We start from the raw sequence: 21,928 nt of genomic DNA on the forward strand, positions 1-21,928 counted from the left end.
GAGATGGTGATGTATCAGTAAAATCTTGCACTTCATATGGTAATATAATACTATACTCCCGAGGGGATGAAAATGAAATCTGAGTGCACACTGATCCAGTATAATAATAATAATAATGTACAGGCATGCGAATTCGCCTGGTGAATGGGATGTAATGCATTATAAACTGACTTGCTATTATCATAAATCATGACAAACACTGACAGCACATGTCATGTGTAGAGATAAATTGTCAAAATAACACTGATAGAAAGCAATATACGCTTTGTAGTAACATTCTCGTTCCCAGGCAACAAAATTTAAAACAATAGTTATCATTGTGTATAAAACTACTGCTGTTACATAAGAGCCTTTAATTATTGCCTGTTGACTGACAGACAAAGAGGAATTTATGTAAAAGAGGTAGGTTATTCCAAGAAATTGTTCACAGTTGTCCTGTTGTTGCACATGGATTTATAGCCTTAGGCCACACCAATTTTATTTCTTGTTTTACGGATCTGCCGAACGTATTTTTTCAAGAATAAGAACAAACTTAAAATTAATTTTCCCCGCTCAAAAAATAAAATCCTAATGTTTTTATTGGCCAAAAATGTAAACTTACAAGAAAATGTTTTTTGGATTGTTTTTTTTCCCATATACACTTCATAAATTGTCAAAAGTAAAATACTTTAATATTTAGAAGGATATTACATTGATTGGTGATTTTATTTTTTTTCCCTCTTGCCTTTAGGTTTTCTGAGGACAAAAATCCATAAAACAAGAAATATAATTGATCTGGCCTCGGGATGAATTACACATTAGAAGCTGGTATCACAGGTTGTCAAAATATCAGCTGAACTGCTTGGGCAGAAATGCCAACCCCAAAGTGTTGCAGATAGCAGTTTCAAGGATCAAAATTAGTAGTTTGACCATAAAATTAGAGGTAAGGTGAAATTGGGTTTAACGTCGTGCTTGACAATAATTCGCTCATATGACAACGTGCATGCGTGTGTATGTGTATGTGCGGCTGCTTGTACTAGCCCACTCAGATACATTATACTGACTCCGAGCCGACCAGTCCTTGTTGTACCCATTAATGCCGAGCGCCAGGCAGGGACCAGCAAGTACCATATTTTAACGTCTTTGGTATGACGCGGGCGGACGCTCTAACGACTACACCACGGAGGCGGTTCATAAAATTAGAAGTCAACTAAATACTTAAAATCATGATGGATTCTGAGAAAGATAATATGACACTAATCAAGAGTGAAGCTTTAATTTCACATACCTTCAACAGCAGATTTCCAAATTGTTACTTGCAATGATTCCAGTTCAAATGTGTCATTAAATTTAATGAATGGAAGGTTAGTGAAGTTCAAAAAAATGTATTTAATGGACGAAAATGTATGTTTTTGTCTTTATAGCTGAATTTTAATGAATTTTCTTCAGATTTCGTAGAATTTGTAGTGCAATCATATTGACGTAGTTTGAGGATAATATTCGTAGCGACTACGATAAAATCGTAGAGGTTGGCATCTCTGCTTGGATAGTTGGGGTTCCTATGATCAGAATAACAGCAAAGTTATGGAGTAGGAGACATCAACAAAGGCCCGCAGTCATACGAGAGAAGAATCATTGTCATAAAGATTGTTAATGATACTGATACACTCCCCTATCCACATCTGAGTCTGTCTACATGTTATAAACAGCAAATAAACACACTCAGTTTTACAGCTGACATTGAATTGTCAGGTCAGTTTCACAGTGCACATGAAGATCAGAGAGGTGAACAGGTACAGTTTGGTAGCCCTAACAACACCAAAGCCCTGGCATTCTGGCACAGAGTAAGTTGAAGCAGTGCTTGTACTTTTGTGACACAGAATTGTTTATGGCTTGCAGATTACAATGTTCAGCTTCAGAAAGCTTTTTACATCATTCTATGATGAAACTATGTAATCCATAGTCGGAATATGTGATTGTTTATGATACAGTTTTTCTATCATGATTGGGGGATTTTATGAGATGCTTTAATCAAACGGGGTGAATTTGAGTAGACATAACACTGTGACAGAATCAACTGGCATTAAGCAGGGCTGACTGAAAAGGTGGATTTGAGAAGGATTATTAATATGAAACTTGTATACAGAAACATACCCTAGCCAAAATCTGAATACAGAAACGTACCCTAGGACCACAGGCCCTCATGTCTTTGCAAGGATTAAAGATGTTAAGAAAAATATAAAAATATGGAGGTGCCCCCCCCAACTTGCTTCACAGTAGAATACATTATGACAAGGCCGGACACTGTAAAGCAGGTGTACTCTACCCACCTGCTTTACCAATAGCTACCATCGCATACAATCGATTAAAACTTAATGTAAACATAATCTGGGGTGTGATCGAAGCAAGCCCTCTGATTGGCCAAAGCTTGCAAATCTGCACATTCTTTATAAATTCGCAGGAATTTTTCCTTTCGACTGCTAAATGTAAGAATATTTTTCGAGCAATGGCTTCTCCAAAGAAAGCATCAGTTGTAAATGTCACCATAATAAGCATCAACCAGCCAGAGGGCTTGCTTCGACAACACTCCCGTTTTGTGCGGACACATCGTCATCCATTTGTGTCAAGATCGTTTAGTTGGGGGTCAATATCGGGTTGCAATCGACTTGCAGAATTAACAATAAAGAATTAGAAGGTGCCATGAGTGGTGATCGATAAGCCAGTCATCCATGATTATGTTTACATTAAGGGGGGTAGGGTACACCAAAGTGTCCGGCCTTTTCATAATGTATTGTACTATGTAGCATTTCGAGGGGTCATCTCAAAATTATTTTTTTAACCTTTAATCTTCACAAAGACACGAGGGCCTGTGCCTAGTACGGGTCCATTCTGCATTGTGTCGTTTTCTTGATCGAAATGTCATACTGCTGTCTTAGATACACTTGATTGCGTTTTATAAGAAACAAGCATACACAGTAACAAATAATTCGCAATGTACAATACCACTATTCCACTCGCAGTTAGCTGAGCATGAATAACTACAAGCGGTTTGGTTTTGTTTTGCGGGACATGGTCTTGTCTGCCGTGTAAGGTGCCGGGTATGTTTCTGTATTTTGTCTTTGTTTAGGGTACATTTCTGTATACAGAAACGCACCTGGGGTACACATCGGTCGTACCTGTGCTAACAAGGACCCCTTCAGCATCAGTAAACCATGCATTAATTTGTCAACACTTATCTGTGATTTTAACTATCTTGATTTTGCATAGGATTTTTTAGATTTATTGCTCAAAGTAACCTCACCGATATTTATTCATAATCCATCAATATTAGTACATATAATAGATATTCTCTATGGCTTTTATCGACAACCAACCAATGTATTAAACACTTACTGAGTACTGTGGAGTACCCTCCATCTCATGACACAAACCTTTAAGTGGCTTAAATTTACAATCTTTCACCTTAGGCCAGACCAATTTTATTTCTTGTTTTACAGATTTTGTCCTCAGAAAACCTAAAGGCAGGAGGAAATTTATTTTATAAAGTCAAGGCAAAAAACGGCATGAGTTTCCAACTCTTTTGGTTTGTTTCTATCAACTAAAAATATGATGAGTGAGGTTAGGTTTCACTCTGATTTCAAGAGTATTTCACTTACATCACATTAATATAAGGATTTTATTTTTGGAGCGGGGGAAAACTTTTCTTTCTTTTTTTTTCTTATTCTTTGAAAAAATATGACTGGCAGATCCGTAAAACAAGAAATAAAATTGGTCTGGCCTTAGTTTGGAATATAAGTGAGTTAGTGAGTGAGATGTATTTAACGCTACACATATGAGTGTATCAGTTACATCGACATTGTCTGCTTGATGTGTCAGAGAGCCCAGGGTCTCCTTTCACGAGCACTAAGGTGATTGTAAGTCACTAAGGTAACCTTAGTGCAATGTTAAAGAATGGGAGGTAAGGTTAACCTTAGTAAAGGTTGCTTCATGAAAGGACCCCCAGGACATCTGTAAGTCTGATAAAAAGCATGAGCATGGATGTTGACCAAACTGGAAACAAAATCAAGCTGAACTGGGATTTGATTCAATGATCATAGGAGATGCAAATCTGATGTTGCCTTAGACTGGGTTGTCTGTTCCCTGTATTTACTAAGAGACATTCCAATATAACAAATTCACTATAATATGAACTGAACAGAATTGAACTGAAATGAATATGCAATATAAGCAGTTGCAGACCTGAAAATATCAATTACATATGGGTCCACTTCAAAGGTCTTGCAGTGCAAATATAGCCAGAAACCAGTCTATATTTTACAGGATCAAACATTATTGTTATTTTGTGAGCAGATATTCCTGTGCAGGGATTGGTGAAATTGAGTACAGAAAACTGTGATGAATAGAAATAATATAAAGGGTTAAGCCAACAAAGTGGGGTTTAAGTGACTGAACCTAAACTTGAACCTGGCGTGTCATCAACAGATCATAATACATTGTTAACATAATAATAGGTAATACAGTAGAATACTTTTATAACGAACACGGATATAACGAACTGACGGCTATAGCGAATGTTTAAAAGTCCCGAATAAACCTTATATTATCATATAAAAAAGTGAATAGCGAACTACAGATATAATGAACTAATTTCAGTGGTCCCTTAGAGTTCGTTATAAAGGTATTTTACTGTACTATGTCTATCCAAGCATAAGAAAATTCTCTACTCTAATAAGCAGTAAAAATCAAAATATATTACAAAATCTTGCCCTGTTCATTCACAATGCAATGTTGTATAGAACAAATGTTTTATCACTGTAATGTAAATATATTTATTTATGTAATTCCCCATGATATATGTACTATAAGCCTGTGGCCTCTTCAGTATGAAATAAAGATTGATTGATTGATTGAATTAGATAGGACAGAGGGAACATATCAAGTGCGCCATGGATTTATGACCTGAAGACATACTGGACAGAAAACTTTGTTGAGTCATGAAGTAGTTCCAAAAAAGGGATCTTTTCACTACAGTGAACATATCAAATTTCTGTCACTGGCGGGAAAATATCACTTTTCTCAAACACAGAAATCTCAGTCTTTCATGCTAAAGTACACAATAAATCATTTACATTACCCGTTTTAGAGAAAACGAAAACAAAGGTCAGTAACTCTATCGCTGGCCACCATCACATGACATGATCACATTATGTACAAGGGATGACGTCAACCACAGTTATTTGGCAACAAGACATTTATCTGACTTTCACAATGCTCTGGGACTCTTCACAAACACTGAAAACAGCTGAACAACTGTAACAAACTCGGGATATATTTGCACAGGGTGTAGCTTGCTTAGTTCGTTCCGTAGTAGCAGTGTGCTTGGTATGTTGGCAAATAACCTTTAACTGTGCAGTAGTCAAATAATCAACGTTCACCTTTCATTATTAAGTGATAAGCGCAATAGACATTTCAAAAGATTGCCAAAACGTATAAATATGCACTTCAATACTGTAAATTTGGAATAAACACATTATTATAACACACAGAATAAACACATACTGCCAAGTTGGAGTATATTCATGTATTCCATTTCTTGAATAGGTATCTTTCACTTTATAAAAAGGTACCAGGCATATGTAGTAAGTTTTTTCTACAACTACCCTTCAGGCTTTATTGCCTTGTTTCCTGACCATACATCAGTATAATCTGATTCAAGTTCAGACATAACTCTACAGAAAGTTCCCTGGTGATGAGAACATATCGCGAGTTTTCTCTACAACTACCCTTCAGGCCATTATATTGCAAAGCTTCCTAAGCATACATCAGTGTTTTTTTATTCAAGTTCAGACGTAACTCTACAGAAAGGTCCCAGGAGAACATTGTATGAGTTTTCTCTACAACAACCCCCAGGCCACATTGCCTTGTTTCCTGACCATACATCAGTGTATTCTGATTCGAGTTCAGACATAACTCTGCAGAAAGGTCCCAGGAGAACATTCGCGAGTTATCTCTACAACAACCCCCAGGCCACATTGCCAAGCTTCCTAAGCATACATCAGTGTTTTCTGATTCAAGTTCAGACATAACTCTACAGAAAGGTCCCAGGAGAACATTCGCGAGTTTTCTCTACAACAACCCCCAGGCCACATTGCCAAGCTTCCTAAGCATACATCAGTGTTTTCTGATTCAAGTTCAGACATAACTCTACAGAAAGGTCCCAGGAGAACATTGTATGAGTTTTCTCTACAACAACCCCAGGCCACATTGCCAAGCTTCCTAAGCATACATCAGTGTTTTCTGATTCAAGTTCAGACATAACTCTACAGAAAGGTCCCAGGAGAACATTGTATGATTTTTTCTACAACAACCCCCAGGCCACATTGCCAAGCTTCCTAAGCATACATCAGTGTTTTCTGATTCAAGTTCAGACATAACTCTACAGAAAGGTCCCAGGAGAACATTCGCGAGTTTTCTCTACAACAACCCCCAGGCCACATTGCCAAGCTTCCTAAGCATACATCAGTGTTTTCTGATTCGAGTTCAGACATAACTCTACAGAAAGGTCCCAGGAGAACATTGTATGAGTTTTCTCTACAACAACCCCCAGGCCACACTGCCAAGCTTCCTAATCGTTCATAAGTGTTTTCTGATTTCAGTTTATTGATGACTTTGCGTAAGGATACCTTGAGTACATATCATCAATTCTCTAAAACAACCCTTCAACCCAGACTGCCAACCTTCCTAGTTGTTCATAAGTGTATTCTGATTCCAGTTCATAGATGATTTTATACATTACCTTGAGTACATATCGTGGGTTTTCTCTACAACAACCCTTCAGCCCAGATTGCCAAGTGTAACGTATGTTATATTTGGGATTACACTTTCTTAGTAAAGTACAGATTCTAGTACTTTTTTGGGGTTGAGTCCCTTCCGGGATTCGAACCCACACCCTCAGAGTCAGGCACCTTATCACCAGCACACAAAGTCACACGATTAGGTGCCTGACTCTGAGGGTGTGGGTTCGAATCCCTGATGGGACTCAACCCCCCAAAAGTACTAGAATCTGTACTTTACTAAGAAAGTGTAATCCCAAATATAACATACGTTACATTTGACCACTTTCTAAAATGGCATTGTGTATTTCAGACTACCAGCTCCACTATACACAGCCACCCTGTCACTATACACATCCACCCTGTCACAATACACAGCCACCCTGTCACTATACACAGCCACCCTGTCACTATACACATCCACCCTGTCACAATACACAGCCACCCTGTCACAATACACTGCCACCTTGTCACTATACACAGCCACCCTGTCACATCCCTCACCCATACAGCTAGGTAGACGCTGTATCCATTGCTACTCACCCGTACAGCTGACCAGGTGTTTTCATTAACGATAACCGATCCATTAACTTCCACGTCGCCAAAACTAACCTGTAGATGGTGTTGTTATTGTCATCCATGCTCCACCACTGACAGCATCGTCGTCAACAACACTTTACAAGCATTGCCCTGAAGGAGGAAGAAAATTAACCACTGTGGAACTGAGTGGCAGTCTTCACCAAACTGTCAACTGGTCCCAGGTGTCCTACGCCACTCTTCACATGCTCTGCTTGAATGGACTTATATGGGGCAATGGGTTTCTGGTTGATAACAAAGATCTACCATGTGTACTGCAGGGTATAGTCATCATTCACTATCAACAATGAACAGCTCTGAGGAACTCCATACACATAGAGTTCTGAATACAAGGGAAGTAACTCTTTATCACTGTCTATTGTAATGTCAGTTACCCATCATAAAAGGCTGTCATAAACAGTCAATTGACTTCCATCAACAAAACAAATCCAATGTTGTGAACGTTTTTACACAAAAGTACATCCTCCTGATATCGTAAACAGGTACGTGCTACATGTACCGTACGCAGGTCGCGGTTCGCTTGCTCCTATTAATACATACACAGCTCGACACTTGGGCTACTGCAGAAGTTGCCTGACACAGTTCTGCACTGGACTGTAAGTGTTCTACACTGTCCTAGCGTTCTACACTGTCCTAGCAACACTATTCTACACTGTGTTAGCTACACTGTTCTATAGTGTTCTGCACAATCCTACACGGGAGTGTCACTGTCGGCTCGCTTCAAATCCTGGTCTCTCATAACAATCCCACTCAGGTGTCAACTCTCTATGGTCACAGCCATGATTTCTGTCAAAACAAATTCAGAGTCATCAGTTAGCGATGGTTAGTGATGTATAAGATGAGGTTAAAATTTGTGTCAGTATCTGGTCCGGACAGGTGATGATCCATTTGTGCTTAGCAACCATGATAGTGAAAACAGCTTCACTTCATTATAAGGGAGATATTTACACATGGGGGATGGTTACATACAAGTTAAACATACTGGTGGATGTACAAAATAAATATTCCTGGTGGCTGTACTACTTTAACATTAAACAGGATAAATACACACATTTACTACACTAGGCTGACTAAATTGACAAACCAGACCGGATATACACATTTACTACACTTAGGAAAGCTGATTACCTTGACAAACCAGACCGGATATACACATTTACTACACAAGGCTGATTACCTTGACAAACCAGACCGGATATACACATTTACTACACTTAGGAAAGCTGATTACCTTGACAAACCAGACCGGATATACACATTTACTACACAAGGCTGATTACCTTGACCCAGACAAACCAGACCGGATATACACATTTACTACACTTAGGAAAGCTGATTACCTTGACAAACCAGACCGGATATACACATTTACTACACAAGGCTGATTACCTTGACAAACCAGACTGGATATACACATTTACTACACTTAGGAAAGCTGATTACCTTGACAATTCCAGACCGGATATACACATTTACTACACTAGACTGATTACCTTGACAAACCAGACCGGATATACACATTTACTACACAAGACTGATTACCTTGACAAACCAGACCGGATATACACATTTACTACACAAGACTGATTACCTTGACAAACCAGACCGGATATACACATTTACTACACTTAGGAAAGCTGATTACCTTGACAAACCAGACCGGATATACACATTTACTACACAAGGCTGATTACCTTGACAAACCAGACCTGATATACACATTTACTACACTTAGGAAAGCTGATTACCTTGACAAACCAGACCTGATATACACATTTACTACACAAGACTGATTACCTTGACAAAACAGACCGGATATACACATTTACTACACTAGACTGATTACCTTGACAAACCAGACCTGATATACACATTTACTACACTAGACTGATTACCTTGACAAACCAGACCTGATATACACATTTACTACACTAGACTGATTACCTTGACAAACCAGACCTGATATACACATTTACTACACAAGACTGATTACCTTGACAAACCAAACCGGATATCCACAATGAACTCTCCCAGATCCAAGTCACATACACTGCCTAATCCAGCTATCCCAGCAAATATACTTGACAGCAGCTGCCGCAATGAACTCTCCCTCAGAACCAAACTAGGAAGTTAAACACTACCACCCTAAACAAAACAAACATGACAACGTAAAACTGGAGCCGTACCCACCATTTAGCTGTATCATGATCCACTGTGTGCAATCTACAGCTACTGTTTGTGGGGTGAATTTCATCCCTTGCTATTCAAGTTTCATGTGAAACAAGAGACAAGTAATAGTGGTGGTGTGAAGCAAGCTGTAACAGCTGTACTTTAATGTTGGAATATCGGAGCACAACAGTGACATACACTGGTATGAATAGGGAATTGTGTTTACATCCCACAATTACATATTCACCTGACACTTGTGGCACAGTTCTGTTGTTGAAGGATAAATCTCTTTAATATCATGACCACATGATGCCTTGTAGAAAGTGGTCAAATATAATAGATACAATTGGGGTAAACCTTTCTTAGTGAAATACAAATCTAGTACAATTATGGAGTTCCATCTCATCAAATATCACACCAAGAGAAATATCAAATAGACATATTCTATATATTCTAACAAACAGCAAATCAAGGTAATTCTGATTCATCTTCTTAGTCATGGTGAGTGAAATACACTGTGTCTATATTCAACAAATCAGCACTTCTACACAACCCAAATGACCGTAAATTCTACTAGCCAAACCTGAACATTCATTAGTCTGGACACTGGCAACAGGTTTCCTCTATCATCACAATCAATGTCAACATTACACCACCAAGTGATCGTAGTGATCGTTGTCTAAAACAAGGTAGTCATACAAAAATCAAAAGGAGATCATACGTAACTCTTACAAAGCTCAGGCTTTATTGGATTTCAAAAATGCAAGAGACAGAAGAATGCATAGTATCAAGAAGTGAGTGTGTATAAATCTCAACCACAACATAATGAGTTGTAGGATTTTAAGCTACTTTTAGAAATGGTCTGTCGATATCGCACAACATCCCTAACAACCAACACTGATCATCAGATCTATGTCAACTCAAGACTGAACGCCATTAGCACAAGGACTGTTCTAGATCGGTAGTACATGAACTGTGATCAGACCAGTACAAGTGAACCAAATGCATATATCTGTAATACACTAATCAAATGCTACCGTACTATGTCACCTCAACACCAACTGCCACAAGCTCTAGGATTGTCCGAGAGCCTGTTGCAGATCAGTACATGTGATCAGAAACAGTGATCAGAAAAGTTCAAGGGGACCAAGTGCATACATCCCTCATACATAACACTTATGAAATACTTTATCAAATAGAGCATGAGCACTGCCTAAATGTCTTTATAACACACAATCTGTCAGCTGTAGCGTAAACACCGAGGCACGTAGACATACGGTCTTTACACATCAATATAAAAACAGAACAGTTGGTGTTATATTTAAGTTAGAAGGTCAGGGTAAACAGGTTGGTGAACTGCATTAGAAAAGATTTTGATCATAGTTGACTTTAAAAATTAAAAAAAATGTCCAGTTATCCTGACTTACCGAAAACGCCCAGTAACTGTGACTTGACAAAACTGACCTCTGTGACATAATCTGTATGTACAGGTGCAAGTAGTCAGCATGGATGTTCCTTCACAATTATAATCACGGAACTGTCTGGTCCAGACTACATTACATATAGATTAATGTCAGAAAGATGGAATATTGGTGAGCGTGGCATTAAACAACAAACCCACTACTTGGCTACGTGGGAGCCCTCTGCTCCTCTGGAAGTCCAACTGTAAATAACATACCCCGCAAATGCTGTCATATTGATCACGATATCTAAAGCCACTAGTCACCATGACAAAGCATTCCTAAATTTTATACCTTTTCAATACAAAATGGTTGTCACAAATTCTTTATATACAAATGATTTAGCAAAAAATCTTGTAGCACTGCAATATTTTCTTCAAGTTACAAATTTTGAGCTTTCAAATACCTAACTATAGGAGAGTGTAAAACCAACAACAATTACACAATAAACAAAAACTGAATCAGCCAAATCTAAAAAAGGAGTAAAGTATATGATATATTAACAGAATATGACTACAATACATCATACTTAGCAGACTTATGTACCAGCCATGACCAATTAGCCAAAGTAATTACTCACAATAACATATATTAATAGAAGAATACACACAATAAATCCAGAGAGGGAAGTAAGGACCTATGACACTGTAAAAGATAAATACAAAACTATAACAGATCAACAGAAGTATATACAAGCCTTGTCATATTTTCAGAATTTACCAGAATATACATTCACAGAAGAATATACCATCCATAACATAATAACAGAAGATGAATACAAGACATATCAACAGAATATACCAGTAATAACATATCATATTCATAGAAGAATATACTGACTATTACATATTAACAGAACCATACACGGACCATAACATATTAACAGAAGCATACACGGACCATAACAATATTATTAACAGAAGAATATACAGACCATTAAACATATTAACAGAAGAATAAACGTACCGTAACATATCAACAGAAGCATACACGGACCATAACATATTAACAGAAGAACCATCACACTTGTCTCAACTAAGTAAGTGCACAGCAACCATCAGACCTGTCTCAACTAAGTAAATGCACATCAACCATCACACCTGTCTCAACAAAGTAAATGCACATCAACCATCACACCTGTCTCAACTAAGTAAGTGCACATCAACCATCACACCTGTCTCAACAAAGTAAATGCACATCAACCATCACACCTGTCTCAACAAAGTAAGTGCACATCAACCATCACACCTATCTCAAAAAGTAAGTGCACATCAACCATCACACCTGTCTCAACAAAGTAAGTGCACATCAACCATCACACCTGTCTCAACTAAGTAAATGCACATCAACCATCACACCTGTCTCAACTAAGTAAATGCACATCAACCATCACACCTGTCTCAACTAAGTAAGTGCACATCAACCATCACACCTGTCTCAACTAAGTAAGTGCACATCAACCATCACACCTGTCTCAAAAAGTAAGTGCACATAAACCATCACACCTGTCTCAACTAAGTAAGTGCACATCAACCATCACACCTGTCTCAACCAAGTAAGTGCACATCAACCATCACACCTGTCTCATCTAATTAACTATGAGCTCACCCAGCTTGAGACACCACAGATGCTTCAAGCACAGTACACCAGGCAGACATCCACTACTGTGTGACAAAAACACCCACATCAGCACACACACATTCACGTGACATGCAGCCTGGTACATATAGCTGGTCATGTTGAAGCACATACCGGTACAATCTCATGGAACATACAATTCAGCTCAATGAATGTAATTAACAAAATCAGTGATGTGATAAAGACTCAGTCTAATTCTTCAACAACAAAAGGTACTCCTACTATATATGCCTCATTGTGCATCTACCATGTCTAACACAAGGACAAAACGCGATGTGTCAAATCCATCAGTACATTAACCAGATATAAATGTAAAGACAACTGCAGTCACATAAAGTCACTAAAACACCCGGCATAAAAACATCAGGCTTTCAACAAGGCTGCTGTTATAAGATCCCTAACAAATGACATCTTTCTGCTGTCATCTGGTCATTGTCTTATCATGCTATATTGCTATATTACACACATCTGGTCAGTGTTTATTATCCATATTGCTATATGACACACATCTGGTCAGTGTTTATTATGCATATTGCTATATTACACACATCTGGTCAGTGTTTATTATCCATAATTGCTATATTACACACATCTGGTCAGTGTTTATTATCCCATATCTGGTCAGTGTTTATTATATTACACACAGTGTTTATTACATATCTGGTCAGTGTTTATTATCCATATTGCTATATTTACACACATCTGGTCATTGTGCTATATTTTATTATCAGTGTGAATTGCTATATTACACACATCTGGTCACTGTTTATTATCCATATTGCTATATTACATCTGGTCAGTGTTTATTATCCTGGTCATCTGGTCATTGTCTTATCATGCTATATTGCTATATGACACACATCTGGTCAGTGTGTATTATCCATATTGCTATACTACACACATCTGGTCATTGTCTTATCATGCTATATTGCTATACGACACACATCTGGTCAGTGTTTATTATCCATATTGCTATACTACACACATCTGGTCAGTGTTTATTATCCATATTGCTATATTACACACATCTGGTCAGTGTTTATCATGCTATATTGCTATATTACACACATCTGGTCACTGTTTATTATCCATATTGCTTTATTACACACATCTGGTCAGTGTTTATCATGCTATATTGCTATATTACACACATCTGGTCAGTGTTTATTATCCATATTGCTTTATTACACACATCTGGTCTGTGTTTATCATGCTATATTGCTATATGACACACATCTGGTCAGTGTTTATCATGCTATACTACACACATCTGGTCAGTGTCGATCATCCAATATTGCTATACTACACACATCTCGTCAGTGTCAGTACAGGCTGGCGTGATGTCTTCTAGAGCCAAATATTTTCGGCAGAGACTGAGACTACTGGTAGGCATTCCACCTGACCTACAAGATCTCAAGTCCAAACAACCTAACACATACCATACGTAATCACTTGGTACATATGAGGTCAAGACTTGGATACTGTATTGTGGCACCCCTACGAACTGCCATCTTTACAATTACCATATATATAGTATGGACATTCTCCTACCGAAGTTACTGATGACAAGGCAGTCAGTTGTATGGTAATGGCTTTTGATGTATTATTGTGAGGAGCCACTCTTTGAAACAGGTCCTGGTACTGACTCAACAGAGTTGCAATGGGCATTCACAGTTTATTATAAGATAGATACTACTTTTATTCAGAAAGTAAATAGTACCTTCTAAAATCACATACTTACTCGAAACTTTTTCATAATTGTGTCAGGGTCCTGTGACATATCTTGTAGAAAATATAACATGTTCTTGAAATCAAAGAAAACAATGGCTACCTGGCTGGCATATTGTAACAGCAGTTGAGATGAAACCCTTTGTACAGGTTGTAAACATCCATCAAATTTTCATCTGAAACTGTCCAACCATTTCAGAGGTGTCCACAATGTAAGACTATGAATGTTAAGGGGAAACAAAACTGTAGCTCTGAAAGTTTCAAAATAGGGATTGGTTGCTTCTTTGCAGAACACAAATTTGCTGATTATGGACTAGAATTTCAACATTTGTTTACATGTTCAGCACTATCCTCACTGCACTGTGTGAAGCGACACCTATCTGAGAATCAAAGAATAACAAACTATCTAACAAACGATATACAATAAAGAGGTACAACCACTGACATATGGTTTGGATGAAAGCTTTCAAGACTTAAAGTGTGAAGCTATCGGTGAACATAACTATTGCGCATAGTAAAAAACTAAAATGATTCCTTCAGAGATTTAAAGTAAATGAAAAGGTGATAACAAACTAGCAATATCATAGAAACTAAGCTGGAAATGAGCAATCAGATGACGCCACAGTTTTCACAAATCTACCTGTGATGCAGGTAAAAATTTGGGTGCCATGATTGATTGAAACATATTTTATCAGAAATACTGAGTTACCTTAGTTGAAGCTTTATTCATATATCTAAAAAATAATAGCACTTGGGAGTAATTGCTTGTTATTGCCAGAAAATATTTACATATAGAATAGTTTGATCAGTGACCATAGAGGTCTCATGGGTTCAAGGTAATTTGAGGGCTGCCACCACTAATTAATACTGGTAATAAAGTCATAAACTGAGCTCAAGTGAATGACAAAAATCTCAAGTGTAGGGCTTATACGATAAAACTTGGATGAGTGAGTGAGTGAGTGAATAATAGGAAGTATTGTATAACATGCTATTTATCAGATATTATTATAAATTTATAGGATAATTATATAGCGCACATATCCAGGCAACTAGTGCATACTCAAGGCGCTTTTTTCAATGAAAAAGTAAGACTGGTTGCTGTTTTGAGTACATTAAGTGAACTTCATTGAAGCAAAAGTAATACCTGCCTGTAATAGCTTTATACTGGAGTACATTACTGTATATACATACTTACCTACCTGTAATAGCTTTACACTGGAGTACATAACTGTATGATACATACATCGTCTCTTATATAGTCTTAGACATAACCAATGTTTGGGTGGTTCGCAGTACTTTTAAGTAAATTCTATGTTTGTATTTTATATTATGAGGTGAGACGTAAATAAAAAAATATGAAAGAACACCCACCCGCCCGCACACACACGCACACATACATACATACATACGTACACAAACTTGCAAGATGAGAGATTTTCGTAAGCATAATCCTATCTTATATGGGAAGTCAACGGGGGTCCCCTGGTTGTCAACAAGGTCCACCTGATCTAGTACAAGTTTGTTGAGCCTCTGATGCTAACTGGCATCTGAAATTACAAGGCGCCAACTGGACGACTCAGGTTACAGTTTTGTGTCACTTTTAACTTGTGATGACAGGCTAGCTGTCGATATAACTGTATATCTTGAAGGCAATGACACAACAAAATGGTGGTTCGCAATAGACTGAAAATGTTGTTGTAATGTCATGTCTGATGAGTGTCCTTCAGATCCTGATTAACAGGAAAAAACACTTGTGCTGTGGGGCATCCTGGCTTATCATCCATCATCTGTTACAATCAGATAGGCATGGAACTACTGAACAACAAACTCTTATCTGACAGTGAGTGAGTGATTCAGTCAGTCAGTCAGTCAGTCAGTCAGTCAGTCGTTTTATGCTACTTTCAGCAATATCCAGCAATATCACTGCAGAAATGGATTTCAAACAATTGTATCCATATTGGATGATGATCAAATACTTTAACCACTAGGCTACCTTATTGTTTGATAGGCATTGTCAATAATGAAGCATGTTTATTGCATAATAGCGACATCATAATGCAGATTCTTACACAGTCATCAAGCTAAAATTGAAAATGGTGTATGAATCTACACTGAATCGTCACTCTGTGGAATAAACGAGTGATCCATATAGTTGTATGCTTCATTTCTAGCCTAGCTCATCACCCTGGTGGCAATGAAGAACATAATCTATTTGTGAGAACCCCTTCATCTTCCGACAGACTGCGATACTGTAGAGGATGTATGGAGGAATTCCAGTACAGGTCCCTTGTACCCCATACATGACGGGCCAAATGTTTAATATTTTGTGGGGAATCCTGGGACTTCTAAAAAATAATACTCCATTCCACAAAATTCTTACCTCCCCGAATTATATTTTCAGTTCTTTCCAATCAAACTGATTTAAAAGGGAATTCAACTGAATTATAAGCACAAAACAGACACTTTCCTGGTAATGTTTAACAAGTGATGGTATTCATGAGGTGTTTACAATTCCAAATGTTTTTTAGAGCATCACAGGATCATAAAAGAAGGTCATGGCCAACTGTAATTCAATGAGTGACCTGAATATTAAATATGCATCCGACTCCTCACAAGAGTGGCTGGAGGGAGTGAGTGAGTGAGTGAGTTTAGTTTTACGCCGCACTCAGCAATATTCCAGCTATATGGCGGCGGTCTGTAAATAATCGAGTCTGGACCAGACAATCCAGTGATCAACAGCATGAGCATCAATCTGCGTAATTGGGAACCGATGACATGTGACAACCAAGTCAGCGAAACTGACCACCCGATCCCGTTAGTCGCCTCTTACGACAAGATAGTCGCCTTTTTATGGCAAGCACATGGGTTGCTGAAGACCTATTCTACCCCGGATCTTCACGGGTCGGCTGGAGGGATGGAACACTGACCTATAACATCCTTAATTCTTATCATGTTTAGGATTGTACAGTGTCACCTCAGGCAAGACCTGAGACAACTCTATTCATTGTACAAAATCATTTCACACTGGCTCTGTAACATACCGGAGGCACCTACTGAATCACTTCACGCAAGACTTGTACAAACCATGGCAACCTACAATGTCACCTCTAACAACAGTTAACAAAGCCTTGACACTGTACAACATCACCTCCCACAAAGTTGTGCCAACATTGGAGCTCTACAACATCACCTCATACAAGGGTTGTGCCAACATTGGAACTCTATAACATCACCTCATACAAGAGTTGTGCCAACATTGGAACTCTATAACATCACCTCATACAACAGTTGTGCCAACATTGGAACTCTATAACATCACCTCATACAACAGTTGTGCCAACATTGGAACTCTACAACATCACCTCACACAAAGTTGTGCCAACATTGGAACTCTACAACATCACCTCACACAAAGTTGTGCCAACATTGGAGCTCTATAACATCACCTCATACAAGAGTTGTGCTCTACAACATCACCTCAGTTGTGCCAACATTGGAACTCTACAACATCACCTCACACAAAGTTGTGCCAACATTGGAGCTCTATAACATCACCTCATACAAGAGTTGTGCCAACATTGGAACTCTACAACATCACCTCACACAAAGTTGTGCCAACATTGAAGCTCTATAACATCACCTCACACAAGAGTTGTGCCAACATTGGAGCTCTACAACATCACCTCATACAAGAGTTGTGCCAACATTGGAACTCTATAACATCACCTCACACAAAGTTGTGCCAACATTGGAACTCTACAACATCACCTCATACAAGAGTTGTGCCAACATTGGAACTCTACAACATCACCTCATACAACAGTTGTGCCAACATTGGAACTCTATAACATCACCTCACACAAAGTTGTGCCAACATTGGAACTCTACAACATCACCTCACACAAGAGTTGTGCCAACATTGGAACTCTATAACATCACCTCACACAAAGTTGTGCCAACATTGGAACTCTACAACATCACCTCACACAAGAGTTGTGCAAACATTGGAACTCTACAACATCCCCTCACACAAAGTTGTGCCAACATTGGAACTCTACAACATCACCTCACACAAAGAGTTGTGCCAACATTGGAACTCTACAACATCCCCTCACACAAGAGTTGTGCCAACATTGGAGCTCTACAACATCACCTCACACAAGAGTTGACTGACTGAGTTTGTTTTTACGCCGCTTTTAGCAATATTCCAGCAACATCACGGCGGGGGACACCAGAAATGGGCTTCACACATTGTGCCCATGTGGGGATTCGGCGTGACGAGCCAACGCTTTAACCATTAGGCTGCCCCAAGCAGAGAATAGCTCAAGTTGACACACAACAGGAAATTTGGGATTATACATCCTGATTGAAAAATGTGTAGTCTAAATCTCTAAATGGCATATAGAAGTGATACACATCAAGCAGGATGTGATACACATCAAAATGTCAACTTCTGTAATATGACGAACACCATGTTTCAGAGTATGTGTCTCTTTCATCAGGTGACGAAACAATATCTGTCGAAACATCGGGTTCCTCGTATTACAGAAGTTGAAATCCATAAACAGTACGTTCATATGTCACACCGCCCCGGGACGTTTCTCAAACAATGAAAACAATACAACAAATGCTATTATCAAATGCTCAGTGAAAATTATTGAAATAATACTACCTACATGCCTTGTGAATATATTCATGTAATTACTCCTCGATTTCTTTCTATAACATCTTAAAGATCCTGAAATACCTCATTGTGAAGGAATGTCTCACCCGACTGCACCCTCATGTTCGTGTGACTTAAAATCAACCCTTCCTTGTTCCAGCTATCAGCCAATCTTATTTTTTGTTTTAACCAGGATGTAGATATGTATACCAACATTTGACATAAGTAAACAGGATCTCTATGTAATATACCCTGGGAAGGCAGGAGAGGTGGGGGCATACAGTTCATTATAGTACACACTGCCCACAGCAGTTATCATGATAAAGTGAATACAAACAATCCACATGGTCACCATATCAGGTATTTGGGCTCCAGTAGGACAAAATATACTTCTATGCAGTCAGCAGGAAAACAGACTAAAAGAAGGGACAAAAACAGATAAATGGTCTTTCTTATTACCATGGTTACATATCATAGAACTTTAGATGACTGTCTCGGTAACAAAAGGGTGAGGTTCAACAGCAAAATAATTTACAGAACGATGATTATTATTTTCATTGCTTTTGATCTTTTTGCAACCCTGCATTGTTTGATTATTTGTGATTCTAATGATACAAGTTTTAATGATTGAATATTTTAACATTTTTCCATTTTTAAGTTAAGATTTTTGTTACTTACAGTCCAAAGAACATCAATAAAAAACATTATGTATGTATATGGTATTCTTCATGTCTTTCTTTTTTTGAGTTTATACTTCTTGGATTTCAAAAAGGGATAAAATGTGCAAAAACAGTCTGAAATGAATTCCTATACAGTGACGGAATTGTAAAACTGATCACCCTCATTGATAAAAGTCAATTGATATTGGCTATGTAGAAACTGTCACCAGAAACCTGTTACCAGAAGGATGTCTTTGACAATGATATGACCTGTTATACATGGATACGGACGCGGGATCTTGGCGTAAGAGGCAACTAACAGGATCGGGTGGTCAGGCTCGCTGACTTGGTTAACACATGTCATTGGTTCCCAATTGCGTAGATCGATACTCATGCTGTTGATCACTGGATTGTCTGGACCAGACTCGGTTATTTACAGACCGCCGCCATATAGCTGGAATATTGCTGAGTGTGGCGTAAAACTAAACTCACTCACTCAAATCACTAGGTCTGACCCAACATAACTACCCACCAAACATATTGTTTAGCATTGGAAGTCTTCAAAATTGATTCAACAAAAATGAAAGTTCATGTCTGTTAACTGATTCAGCAGATAAACATTATGTGTTGGCCAATTTGTGGGTGTTATTGAGTATTTGATGATTGGGAATATTTCATTTGAAACCTTCAGCTAACGCCTCCAGTTTGAAATGAATCCCCGTGCTTCAAATACTAAATAAAACCCCAAAATTAGCCAACATATGATTTTTATCGACATTGTAAACACAAAAGTAAATCAAAAGGTCCACATGCATATTTTTGTCTGCACTCATTGACATTGAGTACATCGACACGGGTACAGCAGTAAAGTGTCATCAGCCGGCAGTTTCGGCTGGTTCCCATGGTAGCATCTGGAACTACTCATTTGTAGCACCAATCCGACTTTACATTACAATATGATTTGAACGACGTCACCACTGCTGCCGACGCAACAATACAACTATGTGCGATATTTGTATGTATTAATACGCAGCGAATAGTCTTGCAATTTCAGGGAATCAAATACCAAGCAATCATGTTTTTCAGCCAATCAGATTAAAGAACACAGTGACTAATGGTTTATAATGAAAGTTACACCAGACTTACATGAACCAAGGATATAATTCTAATGGCACTATTTACATCAATATGTCCTTGTTTGACATGGTTTAGTCCTTATTTGACTTTACACATTTTGAGCAATGGTGCCCTGATTTGGCACTGTTAGAGACAGTCACCTACAGCATGGCTGCTCTCTATCAAAGCATAACGAACAAATCTCTGAAGTTCAGTGACAGAGTTCACTGATGCAAGACCTAACAATGCTGACGAGGTTTCTTTGATCGAGGGCAAGTGCAACTATTAAGCAAGTGAGCTTAACAATTCTCATCATGATGAATGCTGCATTAATCACCTTCATTCTTACATCATATTTTTGTCATTTACTTGTGCACTTTTACTTTCATAGTGTGGGTTCAGTGATCAGGGAATTAACCTCCTAGAAAATCCTGCAAGAATTTGTACTGTATTAGACAGTGAAATCCCAACATAACTAGTTTCATTTTTTGGTACACCTAGTACTCCCAAAGGAGAAAATGCAACTTGTATATGGATCCCCGAATTGAGGTTTTAATGTCATGGAGGTCTCTCTCTCTAATGTAGGGTCTTCCTCATCAGGCCTACCAAAGAAAACGTTCCCACTGTGCAGAAAAATGCAGAAAAGCCCACATTAATCGTGGAAATAGCAACATAAACACATTACCTCGCTACCGAAACAGTAAAAACGGCAACTTTAAATCGCTAACACTGCATCATAAAACGAGGAGCCAGCAACTTCGATTTTGCGCATGCGCGCATAGAAGAGGAAGTCTCGACTGCATGTTGACATTTTCCAGCTTGGACAAAAGTTACATTCCTTTTTAAGTATTTCTGTTGTGTTATTTGGTATTTATCATCATGATACTTGTGTGCACACTTGTTTAGTTTACTTTCCATTCGTATGAAATGATTGACAGCAATTATTTCGACATATTTAATACTTATTCTACGCGAGGCGATTCACGGTTGCTCGGAAATTGGAAAGAAGCCTGGATCGTAATGCGCATGCACAGTAGAGGTCAAAGTTCGCTGATATAAAAATGTTGCAGTTTCATATTTTTTCAT

The 21,928-nt window shown here is 38.3% G+C and overlaps 1 protein-coding gene across 5 annotated transcripts in view; it reads right to left on the reverse strand.

The window, feature by feature from the left end:
- Positions 1–21,928, reverse strand: part of LOC124291459 (NAD kinase-like) — a 57,067-nt gene that overhangs the window by 25,811 nt on the left and 9,328 nt on the right. For 2 of the 5 annotated variants that reach the window (XM_046728446.1, XM_046728447.1), the window contains exons 1-2: positions 19,152–19,235; positions 7,425–8,195 (exon numbers count right to left, since the gene is read on the reverse strand). The exons of 1 other annotated variant lie outside the window; for it this stretch is intronic. In XM_046728446.1, coding sequence (XP_046584402.1) covers positions 7,425–7,453 — 29 coding nt within the window. In that variant the 5' untranslated portion in view covers positions 7,454–8,195; positions 19,152–19,235. Of the gene's footprint in view, positions 1–7,355; positions 7,397–7,424; positions 8,196–19,151; positions 19,236–21,928 lie in introns of those variants that run through there. 2 more of the 5 variants (XM_046728448.1, XM_046728445.1) reach the window with 2 other exon arrangements.

Source organism: Haliotis rubra, unplaced genomic scaffold (genome assembly GCF_003918875.1).
Source record: "Haliotis rubra isolate DU_JTF1 unplaced genomic scaffold, ASM391887v1 Scf492, whole genome shotgun sequence".
NCBI lineage: Eukaryota > Metazoa > Mollusca > Gastropoda > Lepetellida > Haliotidae > Haliotis > Haliotis rubra.